The sequence below is a fragment of the Gastrolobium bilobum genome, unplaced genomic scaffold (assembly GCF_033153095.1).
Source record: "Gastrolobium bilobum isolate Gb01-03AN ecotype WA unplaced genomic scaffold, APGP_CSIRO_Gbil_v1 utg1487, whole genome shotgun sequence".
Taxonomy (NCBI): Eukaryota; Viridiplantae; Streptophyta; class Magnoliopsida; order Fabales; family Fabaceae; genus Gastrolobium; species Gastrolobium bilobum.
Genome location: NW_026899081.1, coordinates 246,619 through 260,771, shown reverse-complemented (window position 1 = coordinate 260,771; position 14,153 = coordinate 246,619). Strand labels below are relative to the sequence as shown.

At 35.1% G+C, this 14,153-nt stretch overlaps 2 protein-coding genes across 2 annotated transcripts; both read right to left on the bottom strand.

Moving 5' to 3' along the window:
* Positions 1–1,079: 1,079 nt before the first annotated feature.
* On the bottom strand, positions 1,080–2,107 carry LOC133287071 (nonsense-mediated mRNA decay protein 2-like). The gene has a single exon (XM_061484627.1). It carries the CDS (start codon positions 2,026–2,028, stop codon positions 1,465–1,467), a length of 564 nt encoding a protein of 187 aa, XP_061340611.1. The 5' UTR covers positions 2,029–2,107; the 3' UTR covers positions 1,080–1,464.
* A 5,901-nt stretch (positions 2,108–8,008) lies between these two features.
* On the bottom strand, positions 8,009–13,681 carry LOC133287028 (coatomer subunit alpha-2). The gene is made up of 4 exons (XM_061484576.1): positions 13,491–13,681; positions 12,971–13,203; positions 11,592–12,086; positions 8,009–11,282 (listed from the first exon to the last, which is right to left on the bottom strand). Exons 2-4 carry the CDS (start codon positions 13,176–13,178, stop codon positions 8,314–8,316), a joined length of 3,672 nt encoding a protein of 1,223 aa, XP_061340560.1. The 5' UTR covers positions 13,179–13,203; positions 13,491–13,681; the 3' UTR covers positions 8,009–8,313.
* Between the last annotated feature and the right edge of the window lie 472 nt (positions 13,682–14,153).

Genomic DNA, 14,153 nt, shown 5'->3' with positions numbered 1-14,153 from the left:
TTGACTGAAACTTGTTAATTATATGGAGTCAGGACTTGGACAAAACATATGGTAAAGACTAAAAGATATAAATATTATGCATGCTGAACTTTCTTACTTAAATTAATTTAGAACACGAAAGATCTCCACACTCGTGGTTAAAGTTGCTTCTTTCAATTGTTTTTGGGACCCATTTTTTGGGTGATTGTTAAATTAATTAAAGTTCGGCAATTATTTATATCTATTTTTCTTAAAAACATAATTGACATGTATATTAAGCATTTCATTGAGTACGTCGTCTTCGGCTATTATCATATACAATTCCGTATATATGTAAATTGTTGGAAAAACTGAGGGTCAGTTAAACCATCGAGGTAAATGGAGTGTCTTAGAAAAACTTTGTGGGAGAAGAAAAGAATTTGAAAAAGGTTTGAGCTGCTGACAGTTTAGCTCACCCTTTACCAGCAATTATAATAATCAACGCCAACAAATATTGACTTTTGACGGGCCTATTCTATCCATGAAATTCCATCTCAATCTCAACATGTAAACTTCAAACCCTTCTTTCTTCCCAGATTTTTACCAAACAAATTCTTCATTATTGACAACATATTATCTCCATGAAAATCCATCTCAATCTCAACAAGTAAACTTCAAACCCTTCCTTTCAACCCTTCCTTTCAAATATTTCCTTCTAGACTAAACAGAGCATTTGATTACAACTATTCTTCACAAAGTTATCTTTTGTCTCAAATCCAACTTCTTTATCCGTTTCAATTTAAAGTATGGTTGTTTTGTTTGAATAGGTAAAAATTGAGGATGCGACAATTTTCCAATGAAAACCATTCCAAACTTTGCTTGCTACAACAAAAATACGTAAAGACTGGATAACTTTCCCCTCACAAATTTTTCCACTCCCAGAAAAAAGAGAGGTTAAATGCGATTTTTCACCAATGATGATGACACTCAAACAATAGTCTCGCTTCATTTTCACTCCCCTCCATTTTTCCCACACAGTTGGGAACACAAGAACAGCAAAACAAGGTGTTATTGCCTGCAGAATTGGATTTCAATTCAACCTCCTTAATCTTTGATCCCAATCCAAATCAAGGAAAATCCGAATTTTCTATCTTCCCACAATCAAATCTGAACCATTTGCTATCATCAGAACATAGTAAATTATCCACCGAAAGCATAAAATTGGCCTAACTAACATATATACAAAAGCAGACAACTAAAATCATTCTCCCAACAAAGGAAGTTTTTTTTTTTCCCCCCCCTTCAGATATATACATTCAGTACACGGTATCCACATAAAAGAAAGTCACGATTTTACATATCCCAACGATCCAGCTACGACATATTCAAATACAAATTACATTCAAGTTCAACCAAATCTAATAGTTAAAGCAACTAAACTAACCCAATTCAAGACCCTTTCTTGAAGACCCTCCAATTAGTGATTTTTACCTTGCCAATTAAGAATTAATAATTGTGCTTAAGGCCCAGACCATGCTTGCCACGTACACACCCAGGACTCACAAACAGATGAGGAGATCTCTTGGAATTGTGCATCTTCGAAAATGCCCTTTTCCCCAATTTCCTCATTCTCTGTCTCCCCAACTTGTTGTTGACATTCCAAGGAACGAGCTCATCATCCAAATCATCGTCATCGTCATCGTCATCATCATCATCATCGTCAACTTGTCCCTTACGATACCCATCTGCGTCACCATCAACAAGAATACGATCACCAACGTCATCACGGTGGTCTTCCACATCCGCATCAGGATGAAGAAGGAAATGGCGAATTTCTTCAATTGGGGTATCGTTGGGAGAAGAAACGGACCAAGAATTCGAAGAATCCCAAGAACCGAAACCATCCACAATGCCATTGCTAACCCCATCATCATCATCTTCTTCTTCTTCTTCAGTGTCAAACACGTTGACGAGTTCCCATTGCAACAGAGAATCGTCCTTGACCTTCAAGAATTGAACTTGTTCGAGGAGGAGGAACTGCATCGATGGGGTTGTGGATTGGTTTTCCATTGTTACCCTAACAAACTAACTTCTCTTTTTCTTCTCTTTTTTTTTTTACCTCTTTGGATTTGTTTTGCTTTGTTTTGTTTCTGTTACTGGCTTTGGTGCGTGCTTCGGGGTGTATGTCTTTATAAAATGCGTTGCTTGCGATGCACGACACGTGTCGCTACGAGACAAAACGATAACATTTTTGCTTACGTGCTTAATCCAATACGCAACTTACACGTGTAAATCATTATGTCCGTACGGGTGGATACTTGCTGCTTACGCATACCCCAGATTTTTATTATTTTTTAAAATAAATATGTGGTAAAGTCTGAAATTACTACAAGTATGCATTAAACATCTCTTTAGGCACATTTTTGTTTCTTTATTTACGTTTTGACACATTTTTATTTCTTTATTAACGGTTTAAGGAAATTGCTTCCCCCGCAATCGTATTTTCTCATTGATGTACATATAAATATAGGAATTAATATTTCTTATAATATAAGAGATAATTTTATTTTATTTATATAAAAATATGTAAAGTTAATATTTTTTTCACTCTTCTCTTCATATAATATCACATAATTTTATGTATATATAAGAGATAAAATTTAATTTCTATAAAAAATATTATTCCCATTAATATATAGGAATTTATTTTTCTTATGATACAACAACATTATTCCTCATTCTTACGTATCCATGGGACTTTGCACCAATTTTTTTTTTATATTAAGTGATGTGCTTCATCTCAATATAGCTTCCCTCCTTCAACTGCTGAAAAGAATTTCCCAAATATATATGTATTTCACAACAAAGTTTAATGATAAAATTGAATTATAAGTGTAAAACAAAGATAAATTTAATTATAAATTATATGATGAAAATTATGGAGGTGTGAGATAATATGTATGTATGTATGTGTAATTTTTTTTTCCTTAACATAATATATTTTTTATTAAAAATTTCCAGCGGAAATATTTATGAACTTGCCTTAGTTTTATTGGCCATTGTTTCCTTCGTTTTTTTATTTATTATTGGCTTGTTTTTTCCTTCCTTCTTTCTATAGTTTCATAAATATTATTTTCACACTTAATTTTTTTTATTTAAAAATTCGAGAAGGAGAAAAAGGAAACATAAGTTGTTTTCTCTCATATTTTACCATTACAGATAAGTATGAAAGGAAATTAAAAAAAAAAATCAAACATAAAAGCAACATACATTATATAATGATAAAGCAAAATAGTAAAAAGAATTTAAAGGGCAACAAAGAAAAGAAAAAAACAAAACGAAACGTAGTGAGGAAGCATTTTTTTCGTTTTTATTTTTATTTTAACTGGAAAAAATGCAACACCAAACACATCCAGGATCATTGTTGTTAAAAACTAGTATAAAAATGTAAAAATTACGTTTTTACTAAGATGATACGTGTTAAAACGCAAGTAAAAGCTCTTATCAGTAAAAACTGATAAAAACTAAGTGTAAAAATATAAAAAAGGTAGAAATATAAGTTTTTACGTTTTTACTTAAAACAAAAAATCGAACCAGATCAACTTTTAACCCATGAACTGGTTTTTTTAAAAATGAAATAAAATAAAAAATCCTATTTCCATTTCTCTCAAATCAAATGCACAATATCTTCTTCTAGCTATTTGAAAAAAAAAAGGGTATGCATTTATCATTTAACATGACACAAGAAAGTTTCATACACACACAACATTTTGTGGGGCCACACTTTTTGAATAAAAAAATAATAATTACAGCACACAAAACGAATCTCTATAACATTAAACAATCACTTTTCCTATAACATAACTTTTATAAAACCCAAAAAAAAAAAAATCCTCATGCAAGGCCTCTGTATTTCCATTTAAGAGATGTTACACTTTATTTTTTTTTAATATTGTGGAACTTGACTATATAAGTTGTTAAACTCTTTTTGTGTTTTTGGACTTATGTCTGATATAGTTAGGTGACTTTTATCTTTTAAGAGAAAATACCCTTTTAGGTCCATAACAAAAAATACGGTCCTCACTTTAGTCCCTTACAAAAAAAAAATAGTCTCGAGGTTCCTAAGAAATTCAAAGTGGACCCTTGTTGATGTGGTGTGTTTCTTGTTGCCATCTAGTTCGCTACTGCGTGTAGCGAACTAGGTGACAATTAATACCGCTCGGTTCTGACAAAAACAAAACACGTGGCAGTATCATAGAAGTTCGCTAGGATAATAGCAAACTAAGTAAAAATAACTGTTGAAATATATGTCAGATACACATAAGTTCGCTACACTAAGTAGCGAACTATGTGCCCATAAAAAGCTGACTAAGGTTGACCGTTGCTAGTGCTTTGCTTAGTTAGTCATTTACCTTTGCTTTGGAAAGCGAGAAAAAGATGATGTTGGAAAGCGATTAGGCCTTATAAATAACCAAACCGAGGAAACTTACTTTCATTTATTATTAGAACACACATAGTTCGCTACTTAGTGTAGCGAACTTATGTGTGTCAGACTATTTTTACTTAGTTCGCTATCACTTCTAACGAACTTCTATGACACTGCCATGTGTTTGCTTTTATCATAGCAAAAAGATATTAATTGTCACCTAGTTCGCTGGGCACTGTAGCGAACTTGCCCGCGTGGCATATTGAAAAATAACATTGTTCGCGTGACATTTGGATAAAAAAGTTGGTAAACAGTAGCATTTTGGTCCATGTTCCCAAATTATCACCATCCATTTTTATTTTATTTCTTTCTCTCATTCATCAACATCAATGGTGATGATACTCATAAGAATATGTAGAAACAAAAAAATTCATGAGCAGGGATCATTTCTCTTATATTAAATTATCATTAAGGTTCTATGTTTTCATTTTTTTTTTTTGCTTTATGTCTTTACTTCAATGTATAAAAAAAAATCATTAAGGCTAGACACCACTAGAAAAGTCTTTTTTATCGACGGAATTTTTCGGAACTACGGGGATGGAAATTTTGGGATAAGATTGGAGAATGTGCTTATTGTCAAGGAGGCTGATACATAATTCAATTTTGGTTTCTTTGGATGAGCAATTGGAAGACTGCACCACAAATAAATCAGTGCCAATTTTAATTCATATTACACATGTCCAAGAATTCTGAAGTCAGTTTTGCATTGAGTATTGATTTGTTAATTTTTATTTATTAATTTTTTAAGGTTACAATGTATACTTATTGTACACCACTCGCTAATTGTATAAGTCTTTTTTTAATACGTAGCATAATATCATGATATGAACTTTTGTTCATTTAATGTGATGATTAAGGAGATTTATTTTGATATGTTGTTTAATTTGATTATATTTTTTTTCAAGTGCATAATAGAAAATTGATATTAATTTTGTAGAGAGAATTTTTTAAAAAAAATTCTAAATTTTTTAAAAAAAATTCTAAATTTTTTAAAAAAAATTCTAAATTTTTTTGACGAAATTTGTTTTTCGACGGAAATTCATTGATTTTTCGTTGAAACTTTTCGACGGAATCTATTTTCCGTCGAAAATCATCCTAAAAATTTTCCACGGAATTCCATTGATTTTCCGTTGCAAATTTTTGACGAAATTTGTTTTCCGTCAAAAATTTTTACATCAGTTTTTGACGAAATTTCATTGATTTTCCGTTAAAAATTTTCAACGAGATCCATTTTCCGTCGAAAACCATCACATCAATTTTCGACGGAATTCCATTAATTTTTGTCGAAAATTTTTCACGGAAATAAATTCCGTCAAAATTTTTTAACGGAATCTTTAATTCCGTCAAAAAATTGGTTATCAACCAAGGAAAATTCGACGACTTGAATTCCGTCAAAAATGAATTTTCGACGGAATTTATACCATTTTCAACAGGATTTTTCTGTCGAAAAAATTGACTTTTTTACTAGTGAGAGTGCACGGTCGATTTTCGCAGCAGAAAGTTGAACTGAAACACAGATTGAAGAAGATGAAGAACTCTATCTGAAAAGAAAATGGTCATCAAAACAGGGGGCGTATGATGTTTATAACGTATAATAGTGGAATTAATTGTAATAAGGGAATAATTTTTTTAAAATTACTTTAAATTTTTTTATCTAATATTCACCGAAACAAAATCAGAATGATAAAAACTATTATAACCTTAGAATAAATTAAATTCTAAAATAACGTCATTTCAGTAAATATAACACATATTTTTCTAAAATAATTTTTTTTAAAACGAACCCTTGTGATAAAACAATATTATATTTTAGGGAAAAGTCCATCAATACCCTCATGATTTGCTTCAGAATCACCTCTGCTCTTGTAGTCTTTTTTATCACATATGCCCCTGTGCTTTGTAAAAAATAAAAAACCACATGAACATATATGTGATAAAAAAACATACCTTTTGCAAATCACAGGAACATATGTGATAAAAAAAATCATAAGAATATAAGTGATTCTGAAATAAATCACATAAATATTGGTGAACTTTTCCCTATATGTTATGGAAAAGTGTGTATCATTTTAAAAGATGTAAAGTTATGTCATTTTAAGAGAGAGAAAGAGATAGATAAAGAAGGAGAGAGAGACAAAAAAAAGTAAAAGTGTGACTCCCACCATGGTAGTTAAAATCAGGATTTTACCTAAAATCGAAAAGAGGATAAAAAATCGTAAATCGTAAAATCTTAACGTAACAAAAATCGTTAATAATCATAAAAGTGTTTGAATTTTTGATGAAATCGTTTTGATTGAAAAAAAATCGTAAAATCATAAAATCGCATATTTAAATTGAGATTTTAACTACTATGATCCTGCCTCTTTGTGAGAATAAAATGATATAAATTATGTCATTTAAAAAGATAAACACTATATTATTAAGCGTGTTTCCATAAATTCACCACTGTGACAATGTGATTCAGGTTCTCTTTACTGCGCCAAGCACTAACCTAATAAGTATATATTCAGTGGCCCGTCATGTCTTAAGATTTTCATCATTGTTAATGTTGTACACTAATCAATGAAAAGCAGTCACGTCTCTAATCTCCGGACATTAGAATATGTAAAATAAAAAAATATTTGAAAATATATTACAATGACTATAAATATAGAGTTCATTTAATCTTACGTTACGTGAGAGATTTTCTCTCATATTGTAGAGATACATATGATGAGTCCGCCATTTAAAGAAAAAAAAAAAGTGTCACGATTTTCAATGAGTGTGTAAAAGATAAAACTATTTTTATGTTGCATAAGAGTAATTTTTCCTATAAATATAATAACTTCATCAAATCAGAATTCAGAAAATAATGGAGCCACTTTAAGATAGCTTTGGCACTTTAAAGGCCCAGCGACTTTAAAATGTGTGAATAACATTTCTATTTTCTCGATGGAGAGTTAGAGGTGTCAAAGTGGACGGCCCACTCCGTCATCAACTCGCTAAAAAATGAGTCAGCCTGCCCTGTCCTGTTTTTGAAAGTGGGCTGAAAAACTCTGCCCGCCCCGCTCCGTTTGGCGGGTTGACCCGCTAGCCCGAGCTTATTTTACACTGACCCATCTCGGCTCGCCTATGCCCGCCATCAACTCGTCAAAAAATGAACCCACCCTGCTTTTGGGATGAGTTGAAAAACTTAGCTCGCCCCGCCCCGTTTGACGGGTTGGACGAGTTGATCCGTCGAGCCGAGTCCGTTTTGCCAACTCTAAGCACAGTACACATATAGCATACGAACACTAGTGAAATTAAAAAAAAAGTCGAAAATATAAATCTATGTTGCATAAAAAAATTATTTTATGTTATACATCTAAAAAAAATTATGCTAATTTTTTTTTTTTTTTTTACATTATGGACTACACATATTTTGTATCACCCACATGAAAATATTATCTCCAATAACATAAAATTAATAACTCCATCGAAAAAAAATGTTAATAATGAAATAATAGTTTATAATACACAGCCGCCGTCATTGAAAAAATTGAAGTAATCATGAATTGATGTATAAATAGTTTATTCAAAGCCTCAAAATGTAGCGATTTCTAACTCAAATTAATAAAATCAATTCAACAGAAACATGAAAACTTCACATGCACGAAATATTCATAGGCTTCCCCCCTTCCTCTTATAAGTAGCAAAGGGGCGAAAAGAATTAAAAAGGGAAACCATTAAAAAAGAAAACAACGAAACTCACTCAAAAACAGTAACTCTTTAACTATTTCTAGCTCGTACAGAAAATATACTAATTGATCAAAAGAAGGACTCTTATCTGCTGTTGAAAATTGACCTGCAATAAAAGTTCATTAACTACTCCTGATTTTATAGCAGTTCCATCAACGAATCTGGGAAGGAGAACAGAGCAACCCAGAAGCATCCGCCCCTACCACTGCAAGATCACACACAGCACATAGCTGCCCCTCTTGGCTTGGCACAAAACGGGAAGTACAGTATGGGCAAGAGACATCCTTCTGTCCACGATAAATGGGCACATAGGTTGCTCCACAAATTACAAATGGGTTTCGGAAATCATAGTTCAACTGTGTGGCATCAGTCATATTCTTTTCTGCAGCGGCCAGCACTTGCCTTGCTGTCTTAGCTTGGTTTTCAATGGTAGGATTGGTCTCAAGTAGCCTCCTGGCAAAGTTACCAGCTGTGGCAAGGTTCTTTGCCTTGTAGCAGACAGTCATTGCATTCAGCAAAGCTAGCCTCATGTGAGGCGACTGAAGATTGCAGTGGGTGAAATATGCTGCAAGCTCCTGCTGGCGTGCTGGGTCATCCTTAATTTCCCTTCTCTTCAGCTCCATCTGCAGACCCAAAACATACTCCTTGACTATGATAATCAATTCCTTCACATCATCCACTTCCCTCCTTGACTCAACCACAATCAAAGGAATTGTATGAAGAATATTGACAAATGTGCGAAGAGCCTCAGTAAATTTCCCACCAGTTGTTGCCTTATAACCAGCTTTGAGCTTTTCATCTAGTTGAGACAATTTGAAAGGAAGTGCAGGTGGGCCTCTCACATTTGGACTAGATGATTCACTCCAACCTCTTTCAACAGCAAGTGAGACAACTGGAGCGGATGAAAAGGCACGCAGATAGGAATGACTGCCAGTATGAAGATCTAGGAAAATGGATCTCAAGGGGGCAAAGTTTTTTATCCCAAGTTGCCTGTTCAGTAATCTCATTGCAGTATCAAAATTGCCAGCAGCTGCATGATCAGCTGCAAGAGATGACCTCTGAATCCATATCTGGCTGACAGCCATCCCAGGTGTTGGGGCCACGAAAACTGCAGATCGTGAACTGACAGAAACTTTTGGAGTGTCGGCTTCAGGGGGTAGTTCTAAATCTTCCAGCTCCCATCCAACCTCTTCATCATCCTCCTCTTCAGCCACCTCTCCATCATCCAAAATTGCAGCAACATCTCCATTTTGCAATGCATCCACATCAACCATGTTAAGCTGCTCACCCCAATCAGCATCAGCAGCCTCGTACTCTTCATCATCAGCCTCTCGATCTGTATTGTTAAACCCACCTTCAAATATGCCTCGCATTACCCTAAGAAGGGGCCAATCACCACTACACAATACAGGTGATGGCGGCATCAAGAGAGATGGTACCTTTCCCTCAGGCAAAGATGGAACATTATCCCCCAGTTCAGCTGCAAGCCTTTCAGCAACATCATGCAGTCCATGGACTGAAGCAGTTATGTACGCAAGAGGCAAATGGCCCACGTTCTCCAAGATCTTAACACGCTCTCGGATATCGCCCATATATAAGGCATTGTGAAACTGCCCCATCACATCATTCTTCACTTCAGCAATTTTCAGCATCTTTGAAAGTTTCTCCACATTACCAGTAATGAGATAAAGAAAAGACAATCTCTCAAAATTTTTTGTCCTCTGGTATGCATACTCTACTATACCAGCATTGCCTTGGCGAAGAGCCTCAACCCCTAAACGGTACCAGTGATCTTTCTCATCAATTGCAGTAGCTGACGCAACTGCTATTTGAATGTTCCCACTCTCTAAAGCTAAATTGAACCGAATTCTCTCATCTTTCACAAAATGGAGGGCAACCTCAGGAAATCCTTTCTGTTGTAGATAAGCAATCATAGCCTGCCCACAAAGCTGTGAGTTCCGTATCATTTTCATAACATGGTCATATCTTTTCTTCAACAGGGAAAGCTTAAAGATATATTCTGTTGCATCAATAGTTATAGCTCTGTTTTTCCCATCCCGACCCAAGCAGAAGATGGTGTTTCCAACAACCTTTGTAATATAAATTGGGACGTCCAGTGTTTTTATTATCCCGCTATCTCCATTGGGGAGGCAGTATTTGATATGATTTAACGTCGTGTAAATAAAAATGCCATTGTCATCCCAGGCTCCACTTTTTACACGAATTGTCTCATGGAGGGTGCATTGGTGCACAAGCTTCTTGCTAGCAATGACAATCGCATGTTTGCTTAGCAAAGCAACACTTTCCATGTCATTAGACCAGGCAACATACTTGATAAAAGGAGTCTGAAGATCACCAAGAACAATCCTCTGTTGAAGATCAAATATAAAAACCCTGTCCTCTGACCTACATAACAAGTTGCCTGTTCCTGCATAGAATATAGCATCAGTGGCAATCGGGAGCACACTCTTTTTAACAAGCTCATTCTTCAGATTTTTTACTAAGACTTGGTTGCTGGTTTTGTCAAGCACGGCAAATCTATTCCGAGCCACAAAGACTGCTGATCCTCCAAGACCTTTCTTTGGATCTTGCATATCACCCCTACCAAAACTGTCCTTAATTGTGCTATCCTTGGATATGCAATACAACTCATAAGATCCACCATCCACATCTGAACAGAGAAGAATTGCATTTTCAGTAGGGCTGTAAGAAAGAGTCTTTGGACTTTGATTTAGACTTAATGAACCAGGTCGTCGAATTGTAAGTACTTGAGTCTCTCTCTGGGTTGAAAATTCATAGAAACGCAAAAACCGGTCTTTTGCGTAGAACAAGGAATCACCACTAACTGCAAAAGCCGGCCTTTCTCTCTCCAGCTTAAAGACTATCATGCCACTGTCATGACCAGCTGCTAACAGATTCATTTCAGGATGGGTAGCAAGAATCCAAAACCGATCATGCTCTCTGCGGAAGGTTTGAATTCCAGTCCGCTTTGTTGCATCCCATACTCGAATACTTTTATCCTCAGAATTTGACACAATGATGTCCTGTTTGGCATGGAACATAACACATGAAACATTGTTCGTGTGCCCTCTCAAAGTATCCACTTCCCATGCCTTAGTGTCTGAAAACAGAAAATAAAATTTATTAGGGACATAGGGAATGTCACTTCAAATACTAAACTTCTTCTTTTAGGTCAACTAAATACTGAAAAAAAATTAACTGTCTCGTTGAAAGGTTTTGCTGCCAACAATGCATGTAAACTCAGCCAAACACTGTTTTGTTAATATCCGTGATAATCATAACAGCATCAAGACTACATATAAAAGCCCAGTCAGATAAACATTTAGAAAATGAAATGCAAAGCCATGGATATTCCCGGGTAGTTATTATTCAGGACAACATACAGTAAATATCTGGGTTTCATATTTACCATTCATCCTCCAAAGTTTTACTTGTCGGTCATCAGCTCCTGAGACAATGAGAGGCAGGGTAGGATGAAAGGCAGCCCAGTTGACGCCCCGGTCATGACCTTCCAACACGTACTTAACAACTGCATCAACACCACCAAAAAGGTCTGTGTTCATCTGACTCAATCGCAGAATGTCATCTGAAGGAGGCCCAGCCTTCCTTTTGAGAGAACCAATATCCCAAACACGAACAGTTTGGTCCAGGGAGGCAGACACAACAATGTCCTCCTTTGGATGGAAGGAAGCACACATAACATAATGGTTGTGCCCAGTTAAAACAGATATACAGGTACGTGACTGCCAGTTCCAGATGCGAATGGTCTGATCATCACTGGCACTCACAATCCATGGGTTCTCATGATGAAATTGCACTGTACGAATATAATCAAGGTGTCCTAGAAGAGTAAACAAACACCTATGCATCTTATAGTTCCAAACCTTAATCTTGTAATCATCCCCTGTCCCGAGAAAAAAAAAATATTAATCAATAAGCTGTAAATTGTACAAAGTAAACCCCACCCCTTCCACATGTGACAAAAATTTATTTTATTAACGAACGTAACACATCAAAATCTCCTCCACTGACAAATGCAATTGTTGTAAAATCACATTAAAACACAATCATTAGAACTAGAGGCGATGCAGCACCACTTTGTTTTTTTTTTTTTTAAAAAAAAAGATTGATATTAAGTTACTGCTGTCCAGATCCAGAGCATTTCAATTACACTAAATAAATATTTTTTCCTTTTCAATAAAATACAGCACAAATAAACCTTGAAATCATATAATTATATAAAGAGTATCCACCATTCTTACAGCTCATGGCACAATCTTCTTTCACCACACTGGGACAAACAAAGAACAAAGGTGAAGAGAATAAAATTAGCAGATCTAAGAGAAGCATTAAATATTTTATATTAATGCAGCAAATTATTCCATTGTTTAGTACGGTACAACATTGAACACGAGAATATGAGGCATCACACACATAATTCTTCTAAACCTACAACATTCCCGTTTCATTTGTTTCGTACGGTACATCTATATAGAGAAATGCTTTTTACACACAGAAATTTAAGTATACCCAAAAAGTTTAAGTGGATCCTAGTAGTGTTTAGATGAGTACAATGTAACTCATATTTTGCCATGGGTGCAAACGTTGAAGTGGTGTACATAAATAAGTGCCCTCATTTAAACATAAGGAGATCAATCAAAGATAAACAACAAGAAAGGATGCACAATTAACAGATCAGAGGATTAAACGATATATGGAATAGAAATTTTGAAGAGATAATTGTAAATGATAGATACAGAAAAGCAAGGAGGGTTGTGAATAAGGTACCTCCAGAGACAAACAGAGGCTGAGAATTGTGGAAATGAACGCCTCTGACGGGGCCATCATGCTCGTCGAATCTGTCAATCAGGGTTCCCATCCGGTAGTCCCATAGCTGGATCACACCACTGTGAAGACTCGCAAGGATCCAGGGTCTCTTACTGTGGAAACTGAGTCCCTTTACTCTATTACTTTTGGTCTCGAACTTGGTCAGCATCTTCACTCAATCACAGGCACTGTCTCTGCACGATCCAATCAAATTATCAGAAACTAAACTCAAATTATAATCCCCATGCCAAAACACACACACACACACAGAAAAAAAAACGTTTATTATGCATCAGAATTGAACCAAGGAAAGTAAAATGAAATCATGAGACAAGAAATTTCGGCATATCAAAGAACCAACATTGTTCGACATTTTCCAACAGATTCTGACTAATTAGAACGAAAATCGAATCGCATCGCATGGGATCATTGCTCGATCGATTTTGAACACTACGTGGTACCGGAAATAGAGAGGATTTACCTCAGATCTGATTAAAATAATGAAATCAACAAGACCTCGTTAACGCATCCACAATCAACTTCACGGTGTGCTGATATGTATGTATGTATAGAGAGAACGAGAATATTCACTTCTCTTTTCAGATGAGATCTGGTTATGGTTACAGTGTACGTTAATTTTGGAAGACAGAGAATAAGGGGAGGGAGAAAGAGAGTGGGAGAGAGAGAGAGAGAACCGAATGGGATTTCTATAATAGAAGCGTAGTGATGAAAAGTTTGCTATGCTTTTATTTGCTAGCTGCCGTGCATTGTGAATTACATTAGTACCACCCCCATGGGTAGATTTAGATAAATTTTCAGTTACATTAGAGCCTAATAATTATTTTTTATAAATATATTATATATAATTACTCAGAATAGTAATTTAATTCTTAGCTGTAATTAACGTGTTAAATTGTTTTTTGACTGATAGTTCTCAGTCACATCATGACCTATTGGGACTTGGACATCAACACGGTGGTTAAATTTTAGCTTAGATTTTAAGCATGGTACAAACAAGAAAGGTGTTAATATGGTGGAATCATTCCAGGCAGGGAAAAACCAGAACTAGAGAGGTGTTCCATTGATTAGAAGAAATTGTGATGTTACGCTAACGCTAAACTTTCTCATAAAATAAATTTATTAC